Source organism: Sceloporus undulatus, chromosome 3 (assembly GCF_019175285.1).
Source record: "Sceloporus undulatus isolate JIND9_A2432 ecotype Alabama chromosome 3, SceUnd_v1.1, whole genome shotgun sequence".
NCBI lineage: Eukaryota > Metazoa > Chordata > Lepidosauria > Squamata > Phrynosomatidae > Sceloporus > Sceloporus undulatus.
In genome coordinates this window covers 135189505-135213699 of record NC_056524.1, presented here as the reverse complement: position 1 = coordinate 135213699, position 24195 = coordinate 135189505, and the positions used below count along the sequence as shown (strand labels likewise).

Sequence of the window (24195 nt, the reverse complement as noted above, 5' to 3'; positions counted from 1 at the left end):
GGCGGTCTAGGAGCGCCTTGTCGGCTAAGCATAGGTGTTTCCGCTAGCGATGCTCTAGCCGTCACAGAACCCGCTTCCTCGCCCGGAGATCTTCCGTATACCAGGGCTTACGTTTGGCAGCAGGCTTGAGAGGGCGCTTGGGAGTGATACTGTGTATAGCCCTAGAAAGACCAGTATCCCAGATACCAGTCAGGGCATCAACAGAGTTGCCGTCATCTCCAACCATGTGCCCCTCTAAGGCTTCCTGGAACCTTCTGGGTTCCATCAGCCTTTGAGGGTGGACCATTCTAATAGGTCCACCACCCCGGGGGGGGGGGTCTGGGTAGAAGCCTTGATTTTTGCCTCCACGAGGAAATGATCCGTCCATGACGGGGAAATATTAGTTATTTCCGCCCACGGATTTTCCGCATCCGTACAAAAGACCAAATCCAGTGTATTACCCGCAAAGTGCGTTGGACTCGAGACCAACTGGGACAGGCCCATGGCTGCCCATGGCTGCCATGGTATCCATGAATTCCCGAGCCGCACCAGATGGAACATAGTTGGCCGCGAAGGGGATGTTGAAATCACCCAGGACAAGTAGCCTGGGTGTTTCCAGCATCAGCTCCGCAACCAACTGTGTCAGCTTGTTAAGGGAGTCCGTTAGCTTAACACTACTAGAAGCTGATCAACAGGCCCTTTTACTATATTAAACAAGTAGACAAGAACCCCTCCCCACTTCTCCTTGTATTATTCTTTCTCCCATAAGCCATTAGCTGAAACTCTCAAAAGGCAAACACTTTTTGCTGGACAGTTGTAACAAAACCTAATTTGACATTTTGGAGCAAGACATGCTGTTCTGTCATGCAGCTAGACGTCTCCTCAGCTATTATGGTAAAAGTTGGGGAAAATGGTCTGGAAAATGCTTCATTCGTTGACTTAATTGCAAGACAGGGAAGCTTTTGTCTTCTGCTAGGTAGTTTTAAGATGACAAGCATTTCCCTTTTAAGCTGTCAGTCAATCATTTTATCCACTTAGGCTCCTGTAAATCTGTGACCTTGAAACAGCGATGCCAAACTAACCTCTTTCCCTTTAAAGGAAGCCACAGAAATTCATTGGGTTGGAAACATTGGCCCATGATGGTTAATAAAATCAATGTTTATTTAATGGATGGCAGCTTTCAGGGTTGAAAATTACTGTCAAATACAAATAGTCTGATGTGACAGAATAGCAGAGTTGCACCAGCCACTAACCCCTCCTCCCTCAAGGTGGACTCAAAATAAAATAGTTCAAATAAAGGTTTTTGTCATCTTTCACTCTGAATTAGTAAAGTATGTTAGGGAGATCAGCCAAATTAAATAGTTGCTCAGAGACAGAGAGCATTTCATATTGTGTTCAGTGGAATTGCAGGTAAAAATGTCAAGAGAAGGAAGAGTGGCTCAGGGATGTTCAAGCTGTACAATGCTATAAGGGTGAAACCATGCCAGGTAACCACACTTCAGTAAGAATGAATATTGGGAGAAGAAATCTGACTAATAATTTTCGTGTATGAATCTTAGCATTTGGCTGCCAACTTTTCTGTATACATCATAGAAGGAAAATGTATTTGAAGAACAGCAGAGATGGAGCTACCTGGCCTCCAGAACCTTGGTACAATTTATAAAGTGGAGTGTTAGGGATGAAAGTTCCATACATTTATTTTTTTTCCTTTTTTGCTAGAAAACATCATTTAATCTAGTATTGAATCTTGAATTTTAAATAGCTTTGTTAGTACATTGGAAGCCTTTGTCTAGTGGCAGGATAAAAATATTTTTAATAAATAAAATAAATACATATTTAGAGCCTTAATATAAAGTTATAATGTTATCTCTACACCAGTTGAATGACCTGATTTGTTTCCAGAAATCTCAAATGTTTTAAACTGTGCTTATGAAACATTTTATTCAAATTAGTTTATCTACTAATAAGTGGTGTTATTTTTTCCTATTTCTTTCTTAGAACCAAAGCTACAGACATCATTGCATCAGCAGGGACAACACAGAGTATTAAATGCTGAGCAAAATGGCATAAAAATATATAACCATCAAAGGCATATTCCTCGAAATGAAAACAGGCAGCCAAGGAATGAGAAACCACCACGTTTTCAGAGGGACAGTCAGAATTCAAGGCATGTCATGGAGGGAAGTGGATTATTGAGAGCCAGAGCTTCTGAAAGACAAAACTCTTTGGGCCCTGATCAATGGACTGAAGAGAGAAGCAAGTGTGATAGACTTTATCCTCGAAAAGATCTTGCATATCCAGCACCTGTTCACCCTGGTGACTTTCATTTCAAGAGGAGGGACAACGCTATACAAAACAGACAGGGAAAAGTTATGTCGTTTATGGAGAATTCTGCTAGTCAAGATCCAGCTGATAACAATAACCAGAAGCAGGGAAATAGGGAAACCCAGATACACCATCCTGAAAACTTATATGACAGGAAAACACCAATGCTAGCAAATGAAACTTTCACCAGTTTAAAAAATGAGCAGCATTTTGGTATGAACATAGATTACCAAAATTCTGCTAGAACTGATCGTTTTAGTTCTGTACCAAATGGTGATTTGGAACATTTTCAGAAAGGAAGGAGAGTTGGACCTATTAAAATGCCTGCACCCAATGCAACAACACCTTTCGATGTTAAAATGTGTTATGATATTGGGCCCAAAAAAAGATCTGGGCCTATCAAACCAGATAAAATCTTGGAACCATCTAATTCAGGAGAGTATGGGAAAAACTGGCAACCAGGAGATGAATGTTTTGCTCTTTACTGGGAAGACAACAAGGTATGTGCATCACACCAGAAACAACTCTTAACTTTCTTAAGAGGATAAACTGTGACAGGAGATAGTGAAAAGGGGACATTGGTTAATTTTTGTGACCTAAATTTGTAAAGTTTCCTATCCTACTTTGAAACAGAAATAATTATCTGATGATGCTATGTATGAAAATTAGCAACTTCTTGTCATATTTACATTACTGGGTACTTTTCTTTTTTTTAAAAAAAAATCAATGAATTTTTAATAGTCTTAAAAATCAGTGGATTTTGGTTTGGTGATAGTTGCAAATCAGAGAATGAGACTCTTACTAAGTGATATTACTTTGAATTTTTAGCTGTCAGAAGTGATCTTAAAAGATGGAGATGCAGCCATGTCTGCTAACTCTGTACTTAATGCAGTAAAAAACATGATGCTTGAATTGATAAATTGGCATAGTTTTCTCCAATCCACAGCCTCACTCTTGTTTCTCATTCAAATAACAACGAGTAGACTGCCCTGTACACTGGTTCTGGGGGGACAGCCCTCCAAAGTGGAGCAAGAAAACAATTTACTTTCCCTTGCTTCTGCTACAGATTTCTTGAGTTTTATTATCTCAGTTTATGTTTCCAGTCCAAAGTGCTACTACCCCTTGGATTACTTTCTGCCCCCAGAGCCTTTACAAAATGTATAACCTCAGTTACAACCTCTCTTGGTCATTGGGGTGTCCTTTCTGTCTGTATCTCCAGCATTGGCTAGAATAAAGTTTGGTATGCAGCTCACCATTCATTGTCTTCAAGATGAGAAAGATTCCTAGGCAGCCAAAAAGAAAATACTCTTTTAGCATCCAAGAGAATAATTCATTTGGAGGCTTTAATAGATACTTGAGAGGGACAAAGTTCTGGTTTCTGGGGTGAATACAGAAAGGAGTCATATAAACAGTGTTGTTCCACTATAGGAAAGCTGTAGACCTGGTATTTTTGGCTCACCTCCTGGTTCATGTCTGCAAGTAGAGTTCCCTGGCGTTGTTTCTGGTTTTATTCTTCCTGTGGTACCCATTTCCCCATCCAAGAGTGGATGACAAGTAGCTTGTAAGGGTCACTTTGGTTTCAAATGTTGCCTGGTAGATAAAGTTTAGTCATTTTTGCAGGATGGTTCCTCTCATATTTTTCCAGAATTCTGGTGACAGGTTTGGGGAAGGGCAACCTATGAGCAACAAAAAGTACCTGGCTCACATTGGAAGCCCAGTACAACGTTAGAGCGTGTTGCTCTTTGCCACACCTTTATTGATCATACAATTGAGATCTTTACATAAACATGGCACTGAAAGTTCATGAGCACAGGTAGCATACAGTGCTCTTATTCCTTTTACAAGACGTTTGTGCTTGTGCTGTCTTGGGCAAGGAGATACATTCAGTCTTATCAGCCCAGCATGTACAAGGAGATGGATTTTATCAGCAAGGTGACCCTGATGGGGAAATACGTGGATACACTGGTATTCCAGAAGTTTTCTAGTAAACCTATTTGCTCACAGAGAAAATGCAGGACTCAACAGGTTATTCATGAGGTTTCTCTTTTGGTCAGACACAGATCAGAAATGCCATGGTTCCCAGTGTTCCTCTATGCCACTTTCCTCAATTTCTTAGGAGGAAAATTAACCAGAAAAAAGCTTTGGTGGTCTTCATGGCAGCTCAGTGGCCAGAAGCCATATTTCCTCATGGTTTCTGTGGCTCACACATATAGGTGTGTTTTGCACCTCGATAAAGCTGGTCAGAACCTTGTAGAGCAGGGGTTCTCAACCTTTTGTGTTCCAGATGTTTCAGACTTCAACTCCCAAAATTCCTGAACATTTATCTTATTGGCTGGGACTTGTGGGAGCTGAAGTCCAAACCATCTGGAAGAGCAAAGTTTGAAAATCACTGTTCTAGAATGAGCTATAACATTTTGGTGGGTACTCTGCCCTCCATGTGCCTATGCTGAGCAGGCACCAGCTGTTTTGCTTCAGTCCCAGAAGCAGAACCTACAGCTTTGTGCCCTGGTATTAGTGTTTTCTCTTTCTCATGGCTGTGTTTTTGTTGTAATTATTTTTTTCCTCCTTCTCTTTGCCACTGTTGCCATCTCTTCATTGCCATCTCTTCATTGTCTCCTTTCTTTTCTCTCTTTATTACCTTGTTAAATGTGTATTGTCACTCACTTGGGAGCAAATGGTTTTGAGACCGTACTTTCAAAGGTGTGCAGATTATGATGGTAAAATCCCAGTCTCTGATGGTCACTTCTGTTCCTCATTTTGCTTGAGAGAAACCCACGTTTGGGAAGTGTGCACACTGCCAGAAATTTATGAGACAGGCACTTCAGAACTGAGCAACACACCTAAGGTTGTTGGTCTATTGTGGGCTTCAGCAGTGTCTGGACAGCTATGTCCCAAACACTCTAGCACCTTAGAGATCTGCTTAGTACCAACAGCTCTCTTAACTGGGTTTGACTTCTGTTCAGAAGTACCTTTCACCCAGGATTGATCAGTCTCTATTGATAAGAAGCCTTGTGTTGATTATGAAAAGGATTTTAAAACAGAAGTAGAAGAGGGACACGGAGGAAACGGTTGATCCACAGAGGGGTGTAGCTGTGTTGATCCCAATACAAACCATACCTACTGAGAAGGGGCGAGAAGCCTCATGGATGCCCAGATAATTCTGCCTTTATCAGTTGTATGAACTTTTATATCCTTATACAGCGCCCTTCCCTTAGCTGGGAGATCCGTTCCACACACACCCCTCCTGCATGTAAAGTAAATACTGCATATGCTGGAGTCGCATTGAAAAAAATGGGGCTTGTGATCGTGGTGCGTGCACCATGGGCACACACGCCATTATCTCTTCCGGCATGCGGCTTTCAGCGTAAGCTGAAAGCTGTGTAGAAAGGCTGAAACTATCTTCTTTCAGAGCAGGCTGATGATCTTCCTTTTGATGCTCAAGAACATCTCCCACTGCAGATGATGATTTACAGTATATAGCATCCTACTTGGATGTGAAATTATGGATGCCACAGGCTGTAGACAATGTGGCCCCATTGTTTGTGTTGTTTCACTCTCTTTCCAACACTCATGGTCCTGATCATGGTCACAAAGATCCATATTAGTGAGTTCGTGTTTCAGCTGATGGGTAGACAGCAACAGTTTCTGAAAGCTCGACTCTTTTCTTACAGACTACAAAGCATACTATGGACTCACATGCTATCGTTCCCATCACCCACCATGGCACTCCTCTCAGGAGGTATCATTCTTTCCACTGCTTCCCTTTGATCCATTGATCACCCAAGACATTATAGCTGGAAAACACCCAAGTGTCTTGAGTCCACCTGTTGTTCTCTACAGATAGAGCTGCTATATCCGTGTTGGCGAATGCATGGCATGCGTGCCTGATTGGGCACGCGAAGCCTTCTCTGCAGGCATGCCTCCGCACCTTGGAGGAAGGTGGAGCATGTGCACCTGGCTCACCAGGGCCAGCGCTAGGGAGGGCTTCGGAGGGCAGTTCCGGGAGTGCTATCCTGAGCCAGAAGAATGGCTGAGGCACTGGAGGCCTATGGTGCCAACCAGCTACAGCCTGAGGAGCAGCAGGAGCTGGCTGAGAGCTTCGCCCTTAGCCTCTTGTTGCAAGGAGCTGCCTCCGTGCCAGAGGAACAACAACAAAGGGAACACGAGGGAAGCAGAGGGAAAAGGTAAATAAAAGCAGGGGGGTTGAACTTTTGCGTGTTTGTGCTTTTGTTTGTGTGTGTCTGTGAGAGAGAGAGAGAGTGGGGTTTCCAGGCAAACTCCAGGGCTAGAGGAGCAGTGGCGGCAGTGGAGGAAGGGGTAAGAGTAAGAGGAGGAGGAGGAAGGCAGAGAAAGAAATGAGGCAGACACTTGGGTATAAGAGGAGAAAGGAAGGGAGGAAGAACGAAAAAGAAAGAAGAGGAGGGAGGCGGAAGAGCAGCAGCAGCGGGGCAAGTAACAGGTGGAGAAAAAGGAGGAGGAAGGAAGGAAGGGAACGGCCAGGATGAGAGGAGGAGGACAAGGAAGCCTCCTGCCACAGTGCTTGTTGTTGTTGTTGTTGTTGTTGTTGTTGTTGTTGTTGTTGTTGTGTGCTTCCAAGTCATTTCCAACTTACAATGATCTTGAGGTGAAACTATCATGGAGCTTTTCTGGCAGAATTTGTTCAGAGGGGATTTTTTGCCATTGCTTTCCCCTGAGGCTGAGAGAGTGTGACATACCCGGGAAAGGAGTTGGGGAGGCATGGTTGCACCCTTCCCAAGCCCTTTCCTCAGGTGGATGGATTGCTGCCTTCCCCAGGTACCCATCCATTTGAGAAAGGAGTTTGTGAGCATGGACCTACCCTTCCCAGATAGATGGGTGCCCGCACACATGTGTGTTTGTGTGTCGGTATAAATGTGTGGTGTGTGCATGTGTGTATATTTATATATATATATATATGGGGATATATGTGTTTGTGTACACACACACACGCACACACACACACACGTATGTGGGCGGCAGACTCTGCCTCACCAATTCAAGGGGAGCTATAAAGGGTTGTTATCATTATGTAGTTGTGTGCCTTCAAGTTCTTTCCAACCTATGTGGCAACCCTATATTGGGGTTTTCTTGGCCATTTTCTTTAGAGATTTTCCCTTGCAATCATTTGAGGCTGAGAGAGTGTGACTCAACCAAGGTCACCCAGTGGATTTCCATGGTAGAGCTGGGATTTAAACCCTAGTATCCTAGGATCCTAGTCCAGCACTCAAATCATAGCACCACACTGTTGCTGTTGTGTACTTTCAAGTCATTTCTGATTTATTGCGACCACAAGGGGATCCTATTGTGGGGTTTTCTTACCAGGTTTCTTCAGAAGAGGGTTGACATGGTCATCCAGAGTGTGACCCAGTGAGTTTCCATGACCAAGCTGGGATGGGAACCCTGGTCTCCAAAGTCATCTAATGCTCAAACCATTGTGCTGGCACATTTTTATCATCATTATTCTACATTGTAGAAATAATCCAGGTTGACACCACTTTTAAATTCTGTATTTCCATCCTATGGAGTCCTGGGGTTTGTAGTTTTACTTCAGCCCTCTCTGCAAAAGAGTGCTGGTGCCTCACAGAACTGCCAATTCCAGGATCCTGTAGGATGGAGCCATGGCAGTTAAAGTGGTCAATATCTACATTATTTCTACAGTGTGGATGCAGCCTCAATTAGAGCCACTGAATCAATGGAATCCTACATGTTCATTCACTGTTCAGCAATTGATTGAATGTGTCTTCCTTAGTTGAGAACAACCAACAAGAATTTATTTATTTGTATTTTATTTATTTTGTTTGGTTTATATGTGGCTTTTCTGTCCAGGAGGCTGTTCAAAAGGTTCTTCATTCTGAGCAGGATTGTGGTTGTTTCTGATTTATTGTGACCCTCTCATAGGGTTTTCTTGCCAAGGTTTCTTCAGAGGTTTTTTTCTTCTCTTTGCCATGGCCTTCCTCTGAGGCTGAAAAAGTGTGACTTGTTCCTATTTTGGGGTGGGTTCCAAGTCTTTCCCAACTTAGGGCGACTCTTACATTTCTTCAAAGGTTTACGATTGCCTTCCTCTGAGGCTGAAAGAGTGTGTCTTGTGTGTGTGGTGCCTTCAAATTGTTTCCAACTTATGGCGACCCTAAGGGTTCTGTCATGAGGCTTTCTTGCCAAGTTTTATCAGAAGGGGACTGATATTGCTAGCCTGAGGCTGAGAGAGTGTTTCCAGGTTTTTACCTGGAAGGCGGAAGTTTGGCCAATGGCGCCACCCAGTGAGGGAATGCACTCAGTCTCGAAAAGGTTCACCATCACTGTGCTATGTTATCAGAGCTGGGAAGCTAAGTGGCAGCCATGGCAATTTCTGCAACGTCTTGAGCACTCACCTATTCTGGCAGCTGAATCTGCTCTTTGTTCTCAGGGCAAGACCAATCTCAGGAGTCTCAGAACCAATATTTGTGCATATTTTGAGATTTTGGCATCTCTTTTCCAACTGCCTCCATCCCAGTGTAATAAGACATGCTCCACGCCAGCTAGCAGGGAAAACAGGAACCTAGATTCCATAGGGAGACACTTCTGTTGCTCAGCTGCTCTTTCTGCATTGCTAATTAACAGGCAAGCATGGAGGATATCAGCAGTTGCTGTGGGAAAAGATGTCTCTTATTAACGTCCTAAAGATCTTTGTAAGATAGCTTTAGTGTTCCAGAAAGAAACTCATCATATGGCCTCACAGCAGATTAAGATAGCATGGTACTTGGCAGATTGTGAAAGCAACCAGATATTACAACACTAGTTGATGGCCTGGTTCATTCAACTTTGTCACATGAAGCTTTGATTGACACTACTTACCATCCTTTGACTAATGGAATGCTTTAAAGCAGTTTATCCACAATGGATAGGCTAGCTTTTCAGATGTCTTTGAAAGACAACCTTCTGTTTCTTATTTCATTTAGGGAAAACAGGCTTCTTATTTGTGTTTTATGGTTTAGTTGACAGCCATTTCCACAAGCTTACCTGCTTTGTATGGATGCTCCTAGTTTATGTGCCCTGAGGTTAAGTCTTTTCTGAGGTTTACAAAAGTTGGCATCTCCCATATCTTCCTCTGTACCACAGTGAGGCTTCCTGGTGTTTACTGTGCTCATGGGTAAACTTCATTTGCCTATGACACTATACAACCTCAGATTATTGATTTGTGAAGGTAGCCATCCTGGCAGCAGACATGTCAGATGGATGAATGATTACACTTATCTTTTGCCGAATCATATTCTTCTTGCCTAAGGTTTTGACATAATCCCATATGTATCTTTTTTAATCTAGGTTCACCTTTGGATACAAAGCTGCACTCCTTGTTGTATAGAAATAGTGTATTATGTTGAACATGTGAAATCTTTTTGAACCTCACCAATGTTATTCCTGTATAAAATTCTGCGTCACAACCAGTTATTTTACACTCTTTCTGCCCCAACCTGATGCATTCCTTAGAGAAGGGTTATCACAAACTGAGCATTGTAAGGATTCTTTAAATCTACATTGAGAGAATGGGATCCTTCAGATCTTCTAAAACTCTTTTCACGTCTTTTTTTAAACTGCCTTTGATTGGAAGTTTCTTCTTTTACCAGCTTGTTGTCCTGTATTTCCACTGCTTACAATGTCCTTGCTTTGTCTAATCCAGTTTGAGTCATGGCTCACTTGGCTTCCTCAGCTCTGGCATCAGTTCCTTTTTCCACCAATGCTGGATGAGATCTGCTGGTTAAACTTTTGATTTAATATCTCCACAGTTATTTAATATTACGTGCTTGTCATATTTGGTGCTTCATTACCAGCCACTGGAAAGGGGATGCTACAGGAGACAGTTTCCTCTTAGATATGTTCTGCCACCACTACTTCCTGAATTAAATCTTGGTTTGATGCTGCATGTCCCATGTCTGAATGACTCCAGTGCTGCAGAGGGAGAATGGTGCATTGGATGCTCATCTTGGAGGTTCATAGTTAGCTGCCAAGATGACCTTTGCAGTGGCCAGGAACAGCGCCCCCGCCGCCCTATACACATTTTGATTTTTGTGCCACTTCTTCAGCCATTCTCCTATTTTCTTATCTGTCTTATCTCAGTGCTAATATTTCTCTGCTTGGCTATGCGAAAACCAGCTAGGGATACCTATAGTTAAAAGGTTATTTTTCAGGTAATTTGATCTTGGCCTTTCTGAGTGGCAGAAGCAAGTCCTTGCTCTTCTGCAGGCAAATCAGACTTTCATGGTAAATGTCCAGTGCGTCATTCTCATGTCGTCATTGCCAGGACGATGATGATACCTCCTTGTTTGCCCATCCATTCCCTCAAAAGCTACTCCAGTGGGGGAATATGGGCAGATTTTTGATGGGGATGGTAAGTGCATTAGCAATAGCAAGTAGATTTCTATACTGCTTATCAGTACACTTAAGCACTCCCTAAGCAGTTTACAATGTGTGCAAGCTAATTGCCCCCCAACAAACTGGGTACTCATTTTAGTGACTTATGGAAGGATGCAAGCCTGAGTGGACCTTGAAGCCCTGTCTGGGATCAAACTCATAACCTTGTGGCTGTCAATGGCTACAGTGCTGGCATTTAACCACTGTGCCACCAGTGCTCCTATGCAGAGGCAAGAAAGGGAGGAGTAAGTGTCATGAGAGGGAATTTACAAACACGCACCTGTGGCCTCATTAGTGTATTTTTCAATATGATTCCCACTTTCTTACAGTTTACATATAGATTGATACCTTCAAACTTAAATATGTGCGCCTCAGTTTTAAAAATCTGTGTTTTCCCCCCACAGTTTTATCGGGCAGAAATTGAAGCTCTTCATTCCTCTGGGACAACTGCAGTTGTTAAATTCTGTGATTACGGAAATTATGAAGAGGTGTTACTAAGCAACATCAGGCCCATTCAAGCTGATACCTGGGTACGTGATAATAAATTGTATACAAAGAGATAAAGTACATAGTTCTTACGAACAATGAAGCCATAAACAGATGACTGGTACTCGTGCAGAGGGTTTTCAAGTAAAAGCCTGAAGAAGAGAATTCTAGAACTGATTAGGGCCTTCTTCATTACATATCCATAACAATGCCTTAAAGAAGTATATGGTCTTATACTCATGTAATAAAATATGTAAATTGTTGGGGCAATATATTCTTGAGTCACTAGCAAACTAATATTTATTATGAAAAATTGATTATACAGTTTTTAAATTTACATTGTCACATTAAGACTTCTGATCAATGGCTTCTGTATGTTTATCTTTTTGTTCAGGAAATGATAAATGCATAAAAATTAAATTCCAAAGCGTTTTTAATCTCTGTATGTATAGCTAAAATGAGAATTGTTTCTATCATTGTTTTAAATGTGCTCCTTCTTTTGACAAATGTTACATTGCATACATATATTAAATAGTACAATATCATAAAGACTTTAAGTACTTCATAAAACATGCCATTCCAAAAGGTCTTATACACAGAGTTCATTAAGAAGTACAAAGAATTATCTAGCTAAAAGAAGGTATAAAAAGTGTTGTGTGTATGCAAGAATCTTCTCTTAAACTTAGGCCCTGCTCAGACTGGCCATTAAGGCCGGCCTGGGGCAGAGTCAGGGCGTCACATCCACATGACACATGCCCCGACTCCGCCCCCAGGGCACCATGATGCCGCATGCCGTTCCACACGGTGCATGGCGTTGTGGTGTTCCTCTGGTGCTGTGTCCATACGCTGTTTCCAGGATGGAAAAAGGAGCCTTTTTTTGTGGCTCCTTTTTACACCCTTTAAAGGCCAGATCAGGGCTGTGGCATGCAGGTACGGCAGCCTCGATCTGGCTGAAACAGGGGCAGCTCCATGACACCCCTTTGGGGCTGTCTGAACAGCTCCTAATGAGTTGTATTCAGTGAAGAACAGAAACTTTGTATCACCTACCCCAAAGCGCAAAAGGAGGCAGGGAGGAATGCCTTCATACAAGTAATTTGGCATCATTGCCTTTAACTCAATTTTAGGAACCCTGTGTAATTTGTTGTCTTCACTATGATGACAATTCACAATCACCATTGTTAATGGTTAACAGAAAAGTGAATGGTCAAACAGGCTTTCACGTTTTTTTTAATTTTGAAGTGCTGCTTTTTGCTCCTCTTGCATGAATTTTTGACACTCAAGTAGACATTTTAAAAATCAGTTTAATGTATTCATACCTTTAATGACTTGTTAGAGCAATAAGTAGCAATTACCAGAACCCTTGCTACATGTTTTCATGCTATTGATAAGCCTTCAATTTTTATTCTCAGAGCTTCAAATACTCTGACAGAGGATTTTGACTTACAGCGATTTCTTGTTTCTGCTTTCTCTTAATTTGTTTCTGTAATTTGAAAGGAGATGCATACATTGGGTGCTTAGAATTACTTCTTCCTTTTCCCTCCTGTGTTCTTTTCATGTTGGCCTCCAGACTGTCTCCAGCCCAATGTGGAATGTGTTAGATATTGCCACAGTTCCTGCTACAGTGTCCCTTGCCCCTACTTATATCCCAGAAATATAATGTCTGGATGGGAGAGCTCCAAGTAACACTGATGTAGATATGAAGGCCTTGAATGCTGCAGCACATGATCTCTTCAGCATCTAGGGATGGGACTTTATGTGGCTTGTAGTATAGCTTTTAGCCTGTAGTGCAGGCTTCAGGATAGGGCAGGAGAGGTCCTAGGACACACTGTGGCAGATTTTAAAGCCTTCAAGACTCTTGTGGGTAACAGTGGTGTTACAGCTATTGCCATGGCCTAAGGATACATCATGGTGCTGACCAAGAGTTTGATTAGTTTTTCAGAAGTCCAGAAATAATTGAAGAAATTCTGTAATGAGATTTCTAATAGAGGAAGTGAGGTGATTAGGGAATCATCCATCCATTAGTGGACTAATGCACTAACATTTTGTTTTGTTACACAAGTTGGGAAGATTGAGGGCTTGACCAACCATTTATGTGACATGTTATTCTAAGGGATATCATGTGCCTTGTATATTTTTTGTTGCTGTGGCTGCAGGCATATCAGTTCCATCAACTATGTTTCATCCTGATACTGAGAACATACATAGTCTGTAGAATCATGAGGAAATATTGCAGATAGGACAAAGCTACCAACTGTATCAGTAAGCCATAGATGAAAATATGGAGATAGAAGAGAATGGCAGAAAATCAGCAGTCTCTTTCAAAATGAGCATAGGCAGATTGTTGAGAGACAGGCAAGTACTCTATGATGTGAGAAGTTGCCAGTTTACTCACAGTGATCAGGAGGTTACCAGTCATGTGCTTTCTTGAAGGAAGAATGCTACTACTGTTGATGCCTTTTCCTTTAATTACATTAATGCAGATGACGTACATACTACATGTGCAGATGCACATAGTACATATGTTTCAACTGAGGATAAATGATATCTTGAACTAATGTACAATGTACACTTAGGGTTTTCTGGGCTTGAATAGTGGGAGTGTGGGGAAGATGCTTAGGTATGTATCCTGTTCTTTCCATGCTGTGACCAGTCATGTTAAGCATTTCCTTTTACTGAATTTTGATACTGCATCCGGTGGTGTACTTTGAAGTGTCATTTTCCTCTTTTGCTTGGCTGCTTTACAATTTAATAGTTTCTGTTTTCTCAGTATCACCCTCCCCCAAAATAATGTGAAGTTATACAGGTTAAATCTTGGTATGGTCCTAACTCAACATTCTTCACCACAATCCTTGTGTCATGATAGGCAATGTAATATCCATTGACTAATACCAAAACACCTTGCAAGGGATACAGGAAGGTAGCATCCCTGTAGTAAATATGTTTCAATTATATCTAAAGCTAATGAAAGGGCTACATGAATTCTGTGTTTTTCATAAAGCAATAAATTTTTCAGTGAATACTTATTATGTAGACATGCAGATATTTCAGTACAAAATATAGACAACAAAGAAGCTTGCACTTTCCATTGTTCAAGGATTGTTTGAAAGTTCCATTTGGCAGTAGATATGTACCCTTATATATGTAATACACTGTTTTGCTAAATGTAGCAGTGATGACAGAATAAAGATATTTGTTTGCAACAAATCAGCCCCAAATTAAATGCCATCACAAGACATTTTTTTTCTTTTGCAACATTTAAGATAAGATTGAAAAGCATGTATTGTTCAGAGCCTTCAGACTAAATTAAGTCTGTGTTGTAGAAATGTAAAATAAACTCAAAAAAACCTTAAATCTAAAGTGTTATGTTTTTCTCCGTTTCCAGGAATATTGTTACTGCAAATGACTGTACAATTTTCGGTATTTAATTTCATTGTCAATATAGTTTTCTTCATACACGTGTGTGCTTCACAGTTATCTTTTTTAGCATTTAACTCTAGAGGTAAGACTTATCCCAATTGGTTACCATTTAGCTGTTCATCATTATTGTTAAAATTGCTGTAGCCCTTCTAGTTCCTCTGAAGTACTCAGTGAAGTTCTTCCAAGAGAAGGTCCTTTAGCAGTGGGTGCCATCTTAACAATTGTGTGCCTTTTTCATCAGCTACTGATTTTAAATACTCCACTTTCACAGAATAGGTCTGAAGAAAGAGGAACAACAAAATTATTGTGTATGTAATTACCACATGTTGATTACCAGGTTATGTGGTGGATCTAATATATGTTGAAACACACTGTCTCCCTGTAAACTCAAATTGGGTACCACTGTATTATCAAATAAGTAGTGAAGTGTTCTAAAGACATATACTGTTGAGGATAGCACACATTTCTTGAAGATGGGGATTGTGCATGCTTATGTGTCATCCCCAGCTAGCCAGCTGACACATGATACCATCTGATAGCAGAGGCAGGAATGAGATGCCCTTTATGTCTAAGAAATCTCAATCAGGATTTCTCTTTCTCACTCATATTTGCACCCAAACATCTCTGTCTTTTTAAAAATATATATCCTTATTGAGAATAAAAAACACAAAAAACATAAAAGACACATATTTAAAAAAAACATTAAAAATATGTATACGGCACACACACCAGTATATACAAATATACATGTACTTGTTCTGACACTGACTTAAATTTTCCTTCTAAATCTTCTCGAGTTTTCATACCTTCCAATTCCCACTTAACCCACATGTTCTGTTTCTTTAACCTTCTGTACTTCTCCGCTTTCTTCCATCTCCTTCTCCATCACACATATCTGTCTTCCTTCATAATAATTTTTACTCTGCTTTCATGTAACCTCAATTTTTTACTTGCTCATACCTTCATACAAATCTACTAGACCATCCATCACTGTCTTATAATACATTTTACAAAATTTTGTCTTCTCCCACCGCTCCATTCCTAAAATAAAGTTATTATAATAAGGTTCTGCAATGTGGAAGAGAGGTTGAAAAATCAGAATTGATATGGTCTCAAATGAATAGCAGGAGTTCTTGGTCAAGGTAGATATCTATTTTAAATAAGAACTTATGAAATTAGACTTTGGGTCAGATAGGGCAGAAAAAGTTAATATGTTGTGCCATTTCTTTTCTCCGTGTCTTTTACCCTATTGCCATGTCACTTAAAGACTGTATGATATCAGCACATCTTGTTCAAAGTGTGTGTTATGCTTATCTTTTATGAATGTCTTAATGGTGAGGAGGTGAAAAGCCAGATATCAGCTGTAGTTCCTTACACAGAGTTCTGCTAGAGATAATTATCAACATATGTTTATCCTGTAGAGTTTAGACATCTATCCATCTGGTCTTTCTAATATATTGTTCAAGTGCTGCTTTCATCAGCCCTAGCCAGTGGTGAGGGGTTAGGATAATATAGTCCAATTGGAGGGATATGTGTTCCCCATCCCTGGCCTATTGTGCAATTTTTAAATGGACATACTTGAGTCTTTGATACACTTTGACACACTTAGCATTTTTAGGTGTTAACCTGAAAAATGCATGCTGTGAAAGCAACAGTTTTTTATGTTGACAGATCACATATCAAGCAGGTACACTTGCTGGGAAGTTAATGATTGAGTATGGTTCCCTGTGAATGTGCACCTGGTGGCAAACTCTGCATGTACTTGCATATGAAATAGTCTGAATGCTAATAGAGCATTGTAAATAAGCCAGTTCAGTGGTAATGCAGGTTCAGTTTCCTTTATTTGGAATTCTAAAATCCAAAATATTCCACAATCCTAACTTTTTTGAGACCAAAATAATAGAGCAGCAGCAGATACTGGGAGGGATGAAGATGGTGTGGTCGTGTCTCTAGCCAAACTTTCCACAGATGGTGGCTGCACTGGTTGTTATTGCTGCTCCACCACATCCAGCCAAAGTGAGGTTTAGAGCAGAACATGACAGCAGCGGGTGCTGGTGATTGTCTCCAGCCTTAGCCCAGAAGAGAGCTCCATGCCAAAAAAAAACCCTTGTCCCCTATCCTTTCCCTGCTACTTCCACCACTACAGCCCAGATCTCATTGAGCCAGCTCCTGCAAGCACATCCACCCTTGGCTCCATATAGTTGGGAATCTCGAAAAATCAGAGTTTCTGATCACATATGGAAAGCATGCACAGAAGGTTTCCCTTCTCATTTGTTGATAGTGGATTACTTTTTTGAAGTTACCAATTAAATTATATAAAAATATTAGAGTAAAGCTGAAGAAGAAAGCAAAAACCATCATCATACTAAAATATGATCTGAATAATATCCCACAGAATTTATTGACAATGTAAAAAAAAGTTTTATTATTTATTATTATTATTATAATCAAGGAAGAATTCAGAAAGATACTTCTTGTTGTGTGCTTTCAAGTCATTTCCGACTTATAGCAACCCTGAAGTGAATCTATCATGAGGTTTTCTTGGCAAGATTAGTTCAGAGGAGGTTTGCCATTGTCTTCCCCTAAGGCTGACAACATGTGACTTGCCCAAGGTCATCCAGTGGCTTTCATGGCCGAACGGGAATTGAACCTGGTCTCCAGAGTTGTAGTCCAGCATGCAAACCACTATACCATGAAAGACACTTCTGTTGGTAAAAAAGAAAGAGAAGAAAAATGGATACCAGACGAATTGCTTCAGGTAGTAAAGGAAAGGAGAGAAGCAAAAGAAAAGGGAGATAGGAACAAAACCAAAATCATAAATGCAAAAGTACAATGATTTGTGCATGAGGATAAAGAGAACTGCTATAATGATCAATGAAGAAAAATAGAAAATAACAAAAAAGAATAACAAGAGATCTGTTCCACAAGATCTGGAAACTGAAAGGAAAGTTCACATGAAGGGTTATTTGCTCTCTGATAAGAAAAGGAACATACTACAAGATCAAGAAGAAATAAAAAGTTTGATGCAATGCACAGAAGAGTTATACAATGGGACCTCAGTATCCATGGGGATCCATTCTGGAACCCTCAGACAGGTACCAAAATCTGTGGATGCTCAAGTCCTATTGTTCCCAATGGTGGCATGACCATGTGGCCACGCCACCATTGGGGACAGCCTCCATTGTCCCCAGTGGTGATGCATGCATGCAGCTTCAGGTAAGCCCCTGTTGTCTCCGAACAATAGGGGCTTACCTGAAGTCCCACACCTCCTAGGTGTCTTCTGGGCAGGCAGGGGCACTGAGGTTACCTCTCTCCCACCAGGGATTCTGTTGGGTGGCCGCACACCCTCCCTCATGGGTCACTCTCACCTCTGGGGTACTGGGCAGAGAGCCAAGAAAGAGGCGAAGGGGGGATGAAGATGGTTCCGGCATCGGTGCCCTCTTGGGCGAGGCTGAACCTTGAGTTCAGTGCTGGCATAAAGAAAACAAAAATAATGACCATCGAGAATCTACATAAATTCAGCCTAGACAATGAGGATATCGAAATAGAGTTCCCATACCTTGGATCAAACATAGTTCATAATGGAGATTGCAGTCAAGAAATCAGAAGAGGATTAGGAATGGGAAGGGCAGCTAAGAAAGGATGAGATACAATCCTACAGAATAAAGATAAACAACTGAGCATTAAAATCAGAATCATCAAAGGCATTGTATTTCCTGAACAGAATTCAAAGATATAGCCATGTTAGTCTGTTGAATCAGTATGTAGAGAGCTCTTGTAGCATCTTTGAGACTAACTGAAAGAAAGAAATTGGCAGCATGATCTTTTGTAGACTTGAGTCTACTTCCTCAGATGCATCTGAAGAAGTAGACTGAAGTCTGCGTAAGCCTATGCTACCAATTTCTTTCTTTCAGTTAGTCCCAAAGATGCTACAAGATCTCACTACCATGTACAGAAGTGAGAGTGGGACAGTGGAGAAAGTGGACAGAAGGAGGATAAACTCATTTGAGATGTGGCCCTGGAGAAGAGTGCTGAGAATATCCTGGGCAGCCAAAAAGTCAAACACATGTGTCCTTGAACACATCAAGCCTGAACTCTCCCTGGCAGCCAAAATGATTAAATTGAGGCTGCCATACTTGGGCCACATCATGAGAAGGCATGACTCATTAGAAAACAGAATCATGCTAGAAAATGTTGATGGCAGCAGAAGAGAGGAAGACCACATGCCAGATGGTTAGACTCAATCAGGGAGGTCATAGACCTAAATCTGCAGGCTCTAAGCAGAGCAGTGGAGGATAGAGTAGCTTAGAGATGTCTCATCCACAGGGTCGCCATCAGTAGGCGTCTACCCAATGTCAGTTAACAAAAACAAACTAATTAAGCTTAAGGCCCAAGGCAGCTGTGTCATTTGAAAAGCAAAGTAAATGGAGGAGAGGGGATTCCCTCTCCTGCTGTTCTCCCCCTATTCATGCTTTACATAGGCATAGTATTCATGTTTAAAGCTGGCAGCTTGTCCTTATCAGGAGATGCTGGGTGGGGTGAAAATAAATATATTCCACAAATCCTAAAACGACCTAGAAGACTGTGATTAGAACCATGAACAGAAGTGTTGTTGTTGCAGCATAGGAATACCTTGAAATAACCTGTTGAATGTCCTACTACAACCAAGTATAAAGCGATAAACAATGTCCTTGTTATATTGTATTGTATTACCTTGTTTATACTCCATTTTACTGAATCTTGTAAAATCATCTTACAAGATAAAAAGAAATACAAGTAAAAATACATTAAACTGTATAAAATTAAAAGAATGGAGAACATCAATTAAAAAAAAAGAATAAAAGTAGTACAGCACACTAATAAAAGTCTTTTTTTTTTGTATAGCTGGTTCCAAAAGCCCACTTTCTGTAATCTGTGTAACTTGCATATAAAATTATTCTGTTTGGAAAATATATGAAATTTTAAAATACCAGTAATGCAAGTTAAGTAAAGAACAAAATGCTGCTTGATTACAAGGCAATTAAATATATTATAGTTTTTGTCTGTTAAGAATCTAGTAGAAAATGAAGTAATATTAAGATCAGAAGTTCTTTTTCCCATTGTCGAAAACCGTTTGAAAAAAATTCTCCAAACTTATCACACTATTAAGTATTATCAGAAAACATAGATACTGAATAGTAACACTATATATTTGTGTACAGTGGTCCCTCCACATTCGCTAGGGTTAGGGGCACAGGACCTTCATAAAAGTGAAAAGACCACAAATAACAAAAACACTATATATTTTTAACTGAGAGAACACCTCTTTAGAAATCTCTAGGTCCTCCAGTGCAACTCTGTGGTCAACATCTGCCAGACATTAGCCATATAATTGGTTATAACCTCTAAGTATTCTTTGCCTAAGAAAACCCTATAAAATGTGTGGGGCCACCATCCATCAACAGGCAACTTGAAGGCATGCACATCCACACCATTATATAGGATCCTCTCTCTGGAAAATCCCTGCAGAAACCCATGGGAGCAGGCAAAGTGAATTTTTCCTACCTGCAGTATACAGAATTATAATTACTAATTATGTAGATTGACCAAAACAGTTTGAAAATGGTTTTGAGAGAGTAAACCACAGCTATAAACTCATAAAAACAGGCCTTAAAAACCTCTTTTTTCAATGTTTCCCCAGTTTTTACAGTTGCAGATACAGTTGGCCATCCATTTTTGCAGGGGATCTGTTCCGCCCCCACCCTTTGAAAACGGAGACTTGCCTATATTCAAGCCCCATAGTGCTTGCATGGGACACGTCCTATTGAATATAATGGAGGTTGCCTCTCCGTGAATATTATAGGCTTCGGACCTCAAGTCCGTGAGAAAGGAGGGGCGACTGTACAGTGGACTCTTGTTATACGCTGGGGTTTGGTTCCAAGATCCCTGGTGGATAACAAAATCCGTGGATGCTCAAGTCCCTTTAAATATAATAACAAAATAGTGTCTCTTATAAAAAAATGAAAAATCAAGGTCAAACCGTGGATGCTTGAATCCATGTATAAAAAATCTGTATATGAGAAGGGCTGACTGTACTTACTCTTCCTCCCTCTCTTTCTCCCCACTACTACTTCTTAGTTTTCTGAGCCTTTACATTTCTAGAGGTGCCAGGTAGCAGCTGTTGGGGGAAGTAAATTGAGTGTATGATGTTATGATGGTCAGAGTAAGGAGAATTAATATATGATTACAAAGAGAGTAATTGGAACTCTTGGGAAACAATAAGATGCAGATTATATCTCCATTGAGCACAAGCAAATTGAACCCAGCCTGTTTCATTCTTCCTTCCTGCTCTGTTTTTTAAATATTGCTATTAGAAACATAAGGACACACAATGTATGTTATTAAATATGTCAAGATTTCATGCTACCTAGTGCTTATATTTCTGAACCAATTTTTAAAAAAATATTAATCTAGGCTACTGTGCATAAATAAAGGACCATTAATACAATATGTCATTATTTTCAGTGCTCTTTATCTCTGTTCCCATACTGCTAAGCCAGCGGTTAATCATTATTATATAGGCTGTTTTCCACTAATACATCAATAACATGTCTCCCAAAATTGTTACAAAAAGAGTTTATTTGTTTCAGGGGAAAGGTAACCCATTCTGAAAATTGTTTAATTTTGGAGTCTGTTGTGAGCAGAGGCTTCCAATTTTGTCAAATAATACTTGATTTTTTATGCTTTAGGCATTTGCTGTGAACAGCTTGAAGCAAAAAATTAGTCTACTGAGCAAAATAAGATGGTTAAGTCAATTGAATTCCTTCAAATATATACTCAGGTCCTCTCTAACAGTGATCTGATTCCTTCTCATTTTAGGAAAGATACTTCAGTAACTTCTCACTTTTCAAAGTGTAATTTTTTATCCTTGTTTTTGTTCATTCTTAAAGACACTGGGAAGGACAATGGAAATTTCCTAAACTTGAATAAATAGTTTTGAACAAGTGTCTTGCCAACTTGACATGCTGTGGCCATATAGACCTAGTATGTCTTTGATGGTCCATAGGAATGGCTTATGAAAACATACTGCCTTTACAAATGGCTGTGTATTTATGTGATGATACTAGAAAGAAACCTATACATGCACATGTGTGAGTAAAGTGGAGATTACTTGATATTATCTAATATTTGTCTTAGAAAAAAGGTGGGATAAAGTGAAATAAAAATAAATTACTGGGTATTTGGACAAACACATTTCTTCTGCTAGTCAAGAAAAGATCTTTCAAAGTGCATTGCTTAATAATGAACCCTAATCAACAATCACTAAAATTCTAACCCTCAAAACCCTTGCTCTCTTCTAAAAGTTGGATTTTTTTAGTGTTTTCTATTATCATTCTGTAGAATTATTTAAATATCTAAAGCTTCAGATATGTTGAAACTGTTAGAACTGCCGACCAGAATCTTACGCTTACTAAAACGTTGGCCTATAGCTCTCATAATTCAATAGGTGGCATATCTGACTGTGAGATTGTGTGAGTTTTCATCCAAGCCAATTGGAGAGCACCATGTTGAGAAAGATCGCATTAGAGTGATAGATATGTTAACAAAAGTGATGCTAGAAGAAAGGATCCTGTCTAAATGCTTGTAATAACCTCACTTAGGGATGTATTTGGAAATGCATTTGACACTGACGTAACAAGGTTTTCCAATTTGTCCTTATTGTAACCCTATAAACTAAAATACTTGTTTAGAATGTGTTCTGGACGTTCCACTGATGGAAAAACTGCCACTTCTATATAACCTGTTCTTGCTCTAATCCCACTTCTAAAGAAATAATGTTCTTAACATCCAGCTTAAAATCTTTTCAGTAGCTGCACTTAAAGGAATATTCCTAGATTATCCTTCTTTGTTGCCTTCTGCTGGATACTGGTTCTTAACTGTAACTCCTCAGTGTGGTGTAGTTTTTAGAGCTGTTTAGTTGAGTCTTGGCAGTACAAGATAGCCCTGTTTAAATACTTGAAGGGATGTCATACTGAGGAGGGAGCTGACTTGTTTTCTGCTGCTCCAGAGACTAGGGCCCGGAGCAATGGATGCAAGCTACAGGAAAAGAGATTCCACCTCAACATTAGGAAGAACTTCCTGACAGTAAGGGCTGTTCAGTAGTGGAAAACACTCCTTCCTCGGAGTGTAGTGGAGTCTCCCTCCTTGGAGGTCTTTAAGCAGAGGCTAGATGGCCATCTGTTGGGGATGCTTTGACTGAGAGTTCCTGCATGGCAGGGGGTTGGACTGGATGGCCCTTGCGGTCTCTTCCAACTCTATAATTCTATGATTCTATGAGGTGCTGAAGAGTTCTCAGCCCAGCCAAAAAGGGAATAGCCTAGAGCCATGAAACTCACACACTATTCCAAATATTCATCCCAAAATTTGTCACACTTGACACATCATTTCTCAAGCTTCTTTAACCCTTCCAAAAATTTTCTGATGTCTGGTCACTGAAATCCTGTTCTGCTGCTGCTGTCACCTCAGTCATTTGAAAATTTCCTTCTTTTTAAACTCTTTTTAAGGTTTGGAAATAGGAAATAGTCATATGGAGCAAGACCTAGTGAGTAGGGTGGATGGTCTGTGCACTCAACCCCAAATTCCTTAAAACATCCATTGTCCTGCCAGCCCTGTGAGCAGGTGCGTTGTCCTACAAAAAGAGAACACCTTTCTGCAGCATCTTTTACTTTTTTTCCCTTCAATTCCTCCTTTAACAGACAAAGAAAGCTAGAGTAGGATTCTGCCTTAACTATTTGGCCCTTCTGAAGATAGCCAGTCATCAAAATACCTTCCTTATCCCAAAAAGCTCTGACCATGACATTTTCTACTGACTTTTGAGTCTTGAATTTCTTCAGCCGTGGGGAACCCGAGTGCCACCACTGCAAAGACTGTTGTTAGGTCTCCGGATAATAGTGATGTAACCATGTTTTATCAACTGTGATGAGTTGTTCCAAAAAATTAACACTTGATTGCTCAAAATGCTGTAAAATCAACTTGGAGGTATTTACTGAATTTCATTTCATGTCATTATTCAAACATTGTGACACCCACATGGCTGACAGCTTCTGCATAGCCAACTGCTCATGAATTATAAACCCAGCGTGTTCCCAGAATATATCTAGTGTCTCAGCAATTGGTATAGCTGAGATTAACGGCTCTTCCAAAATCAGGTCATGAGTACACTCAACAATTTCAGGAGCTGACACTGTTGAAGGCCTCCTAGACCTTGCTGCTTCTTCGGTCTCAAAATCTTCACGCTGAAAGTTGGTAGACCACTTCTTCACAGTTGAGTATGATGGGCACTTGTCACTCAATGTTTGCATCATACACTTATGGATTTCCTTTGGTGTTTTCTTCTGCAAGAACAGGAATTTTATGATGATGACCCAGAGTTCAGCACTTGAAAATGCCATACTTTTAATTGCCATGATCAGTGATCTTTAAAAATTCAGAAATTAGAGCTATGATCCCACAAATTGGCAGTTTACAATACAAAGGAACACTTTCTCAAGATCAAGGGACAAAATTATACTCAGAGTTTGTGAAGTGGGTTTGACTGAGAACTTT

General features: G+C 40.3%; 1 protein-coding gene across 1 annotated transcript in view; it reads left to right on the top strand.

The window, feature by feature from the left end:
• The window catches only part of TDRD3 (tudor domain containing 3), a 97789-nt gene that overhangs the window by 52471 nt on the left and 21123 nt on the right, over positions 1 to 24195 (top strand). The window contains exons 9-10 of the mRNA XM_042458429.1: positions 1978 to 2804; positions 11112 to 11237. Coding sequence (XP_042314363.1) covers positions 1978 to 2804; positions 11112 to 11237 — 953 coding nt within the window. The remainder of the gene's footprint in view (positions 1 to 1977; positions 2805 to 11111; positions 11238 to 24195) is intronic.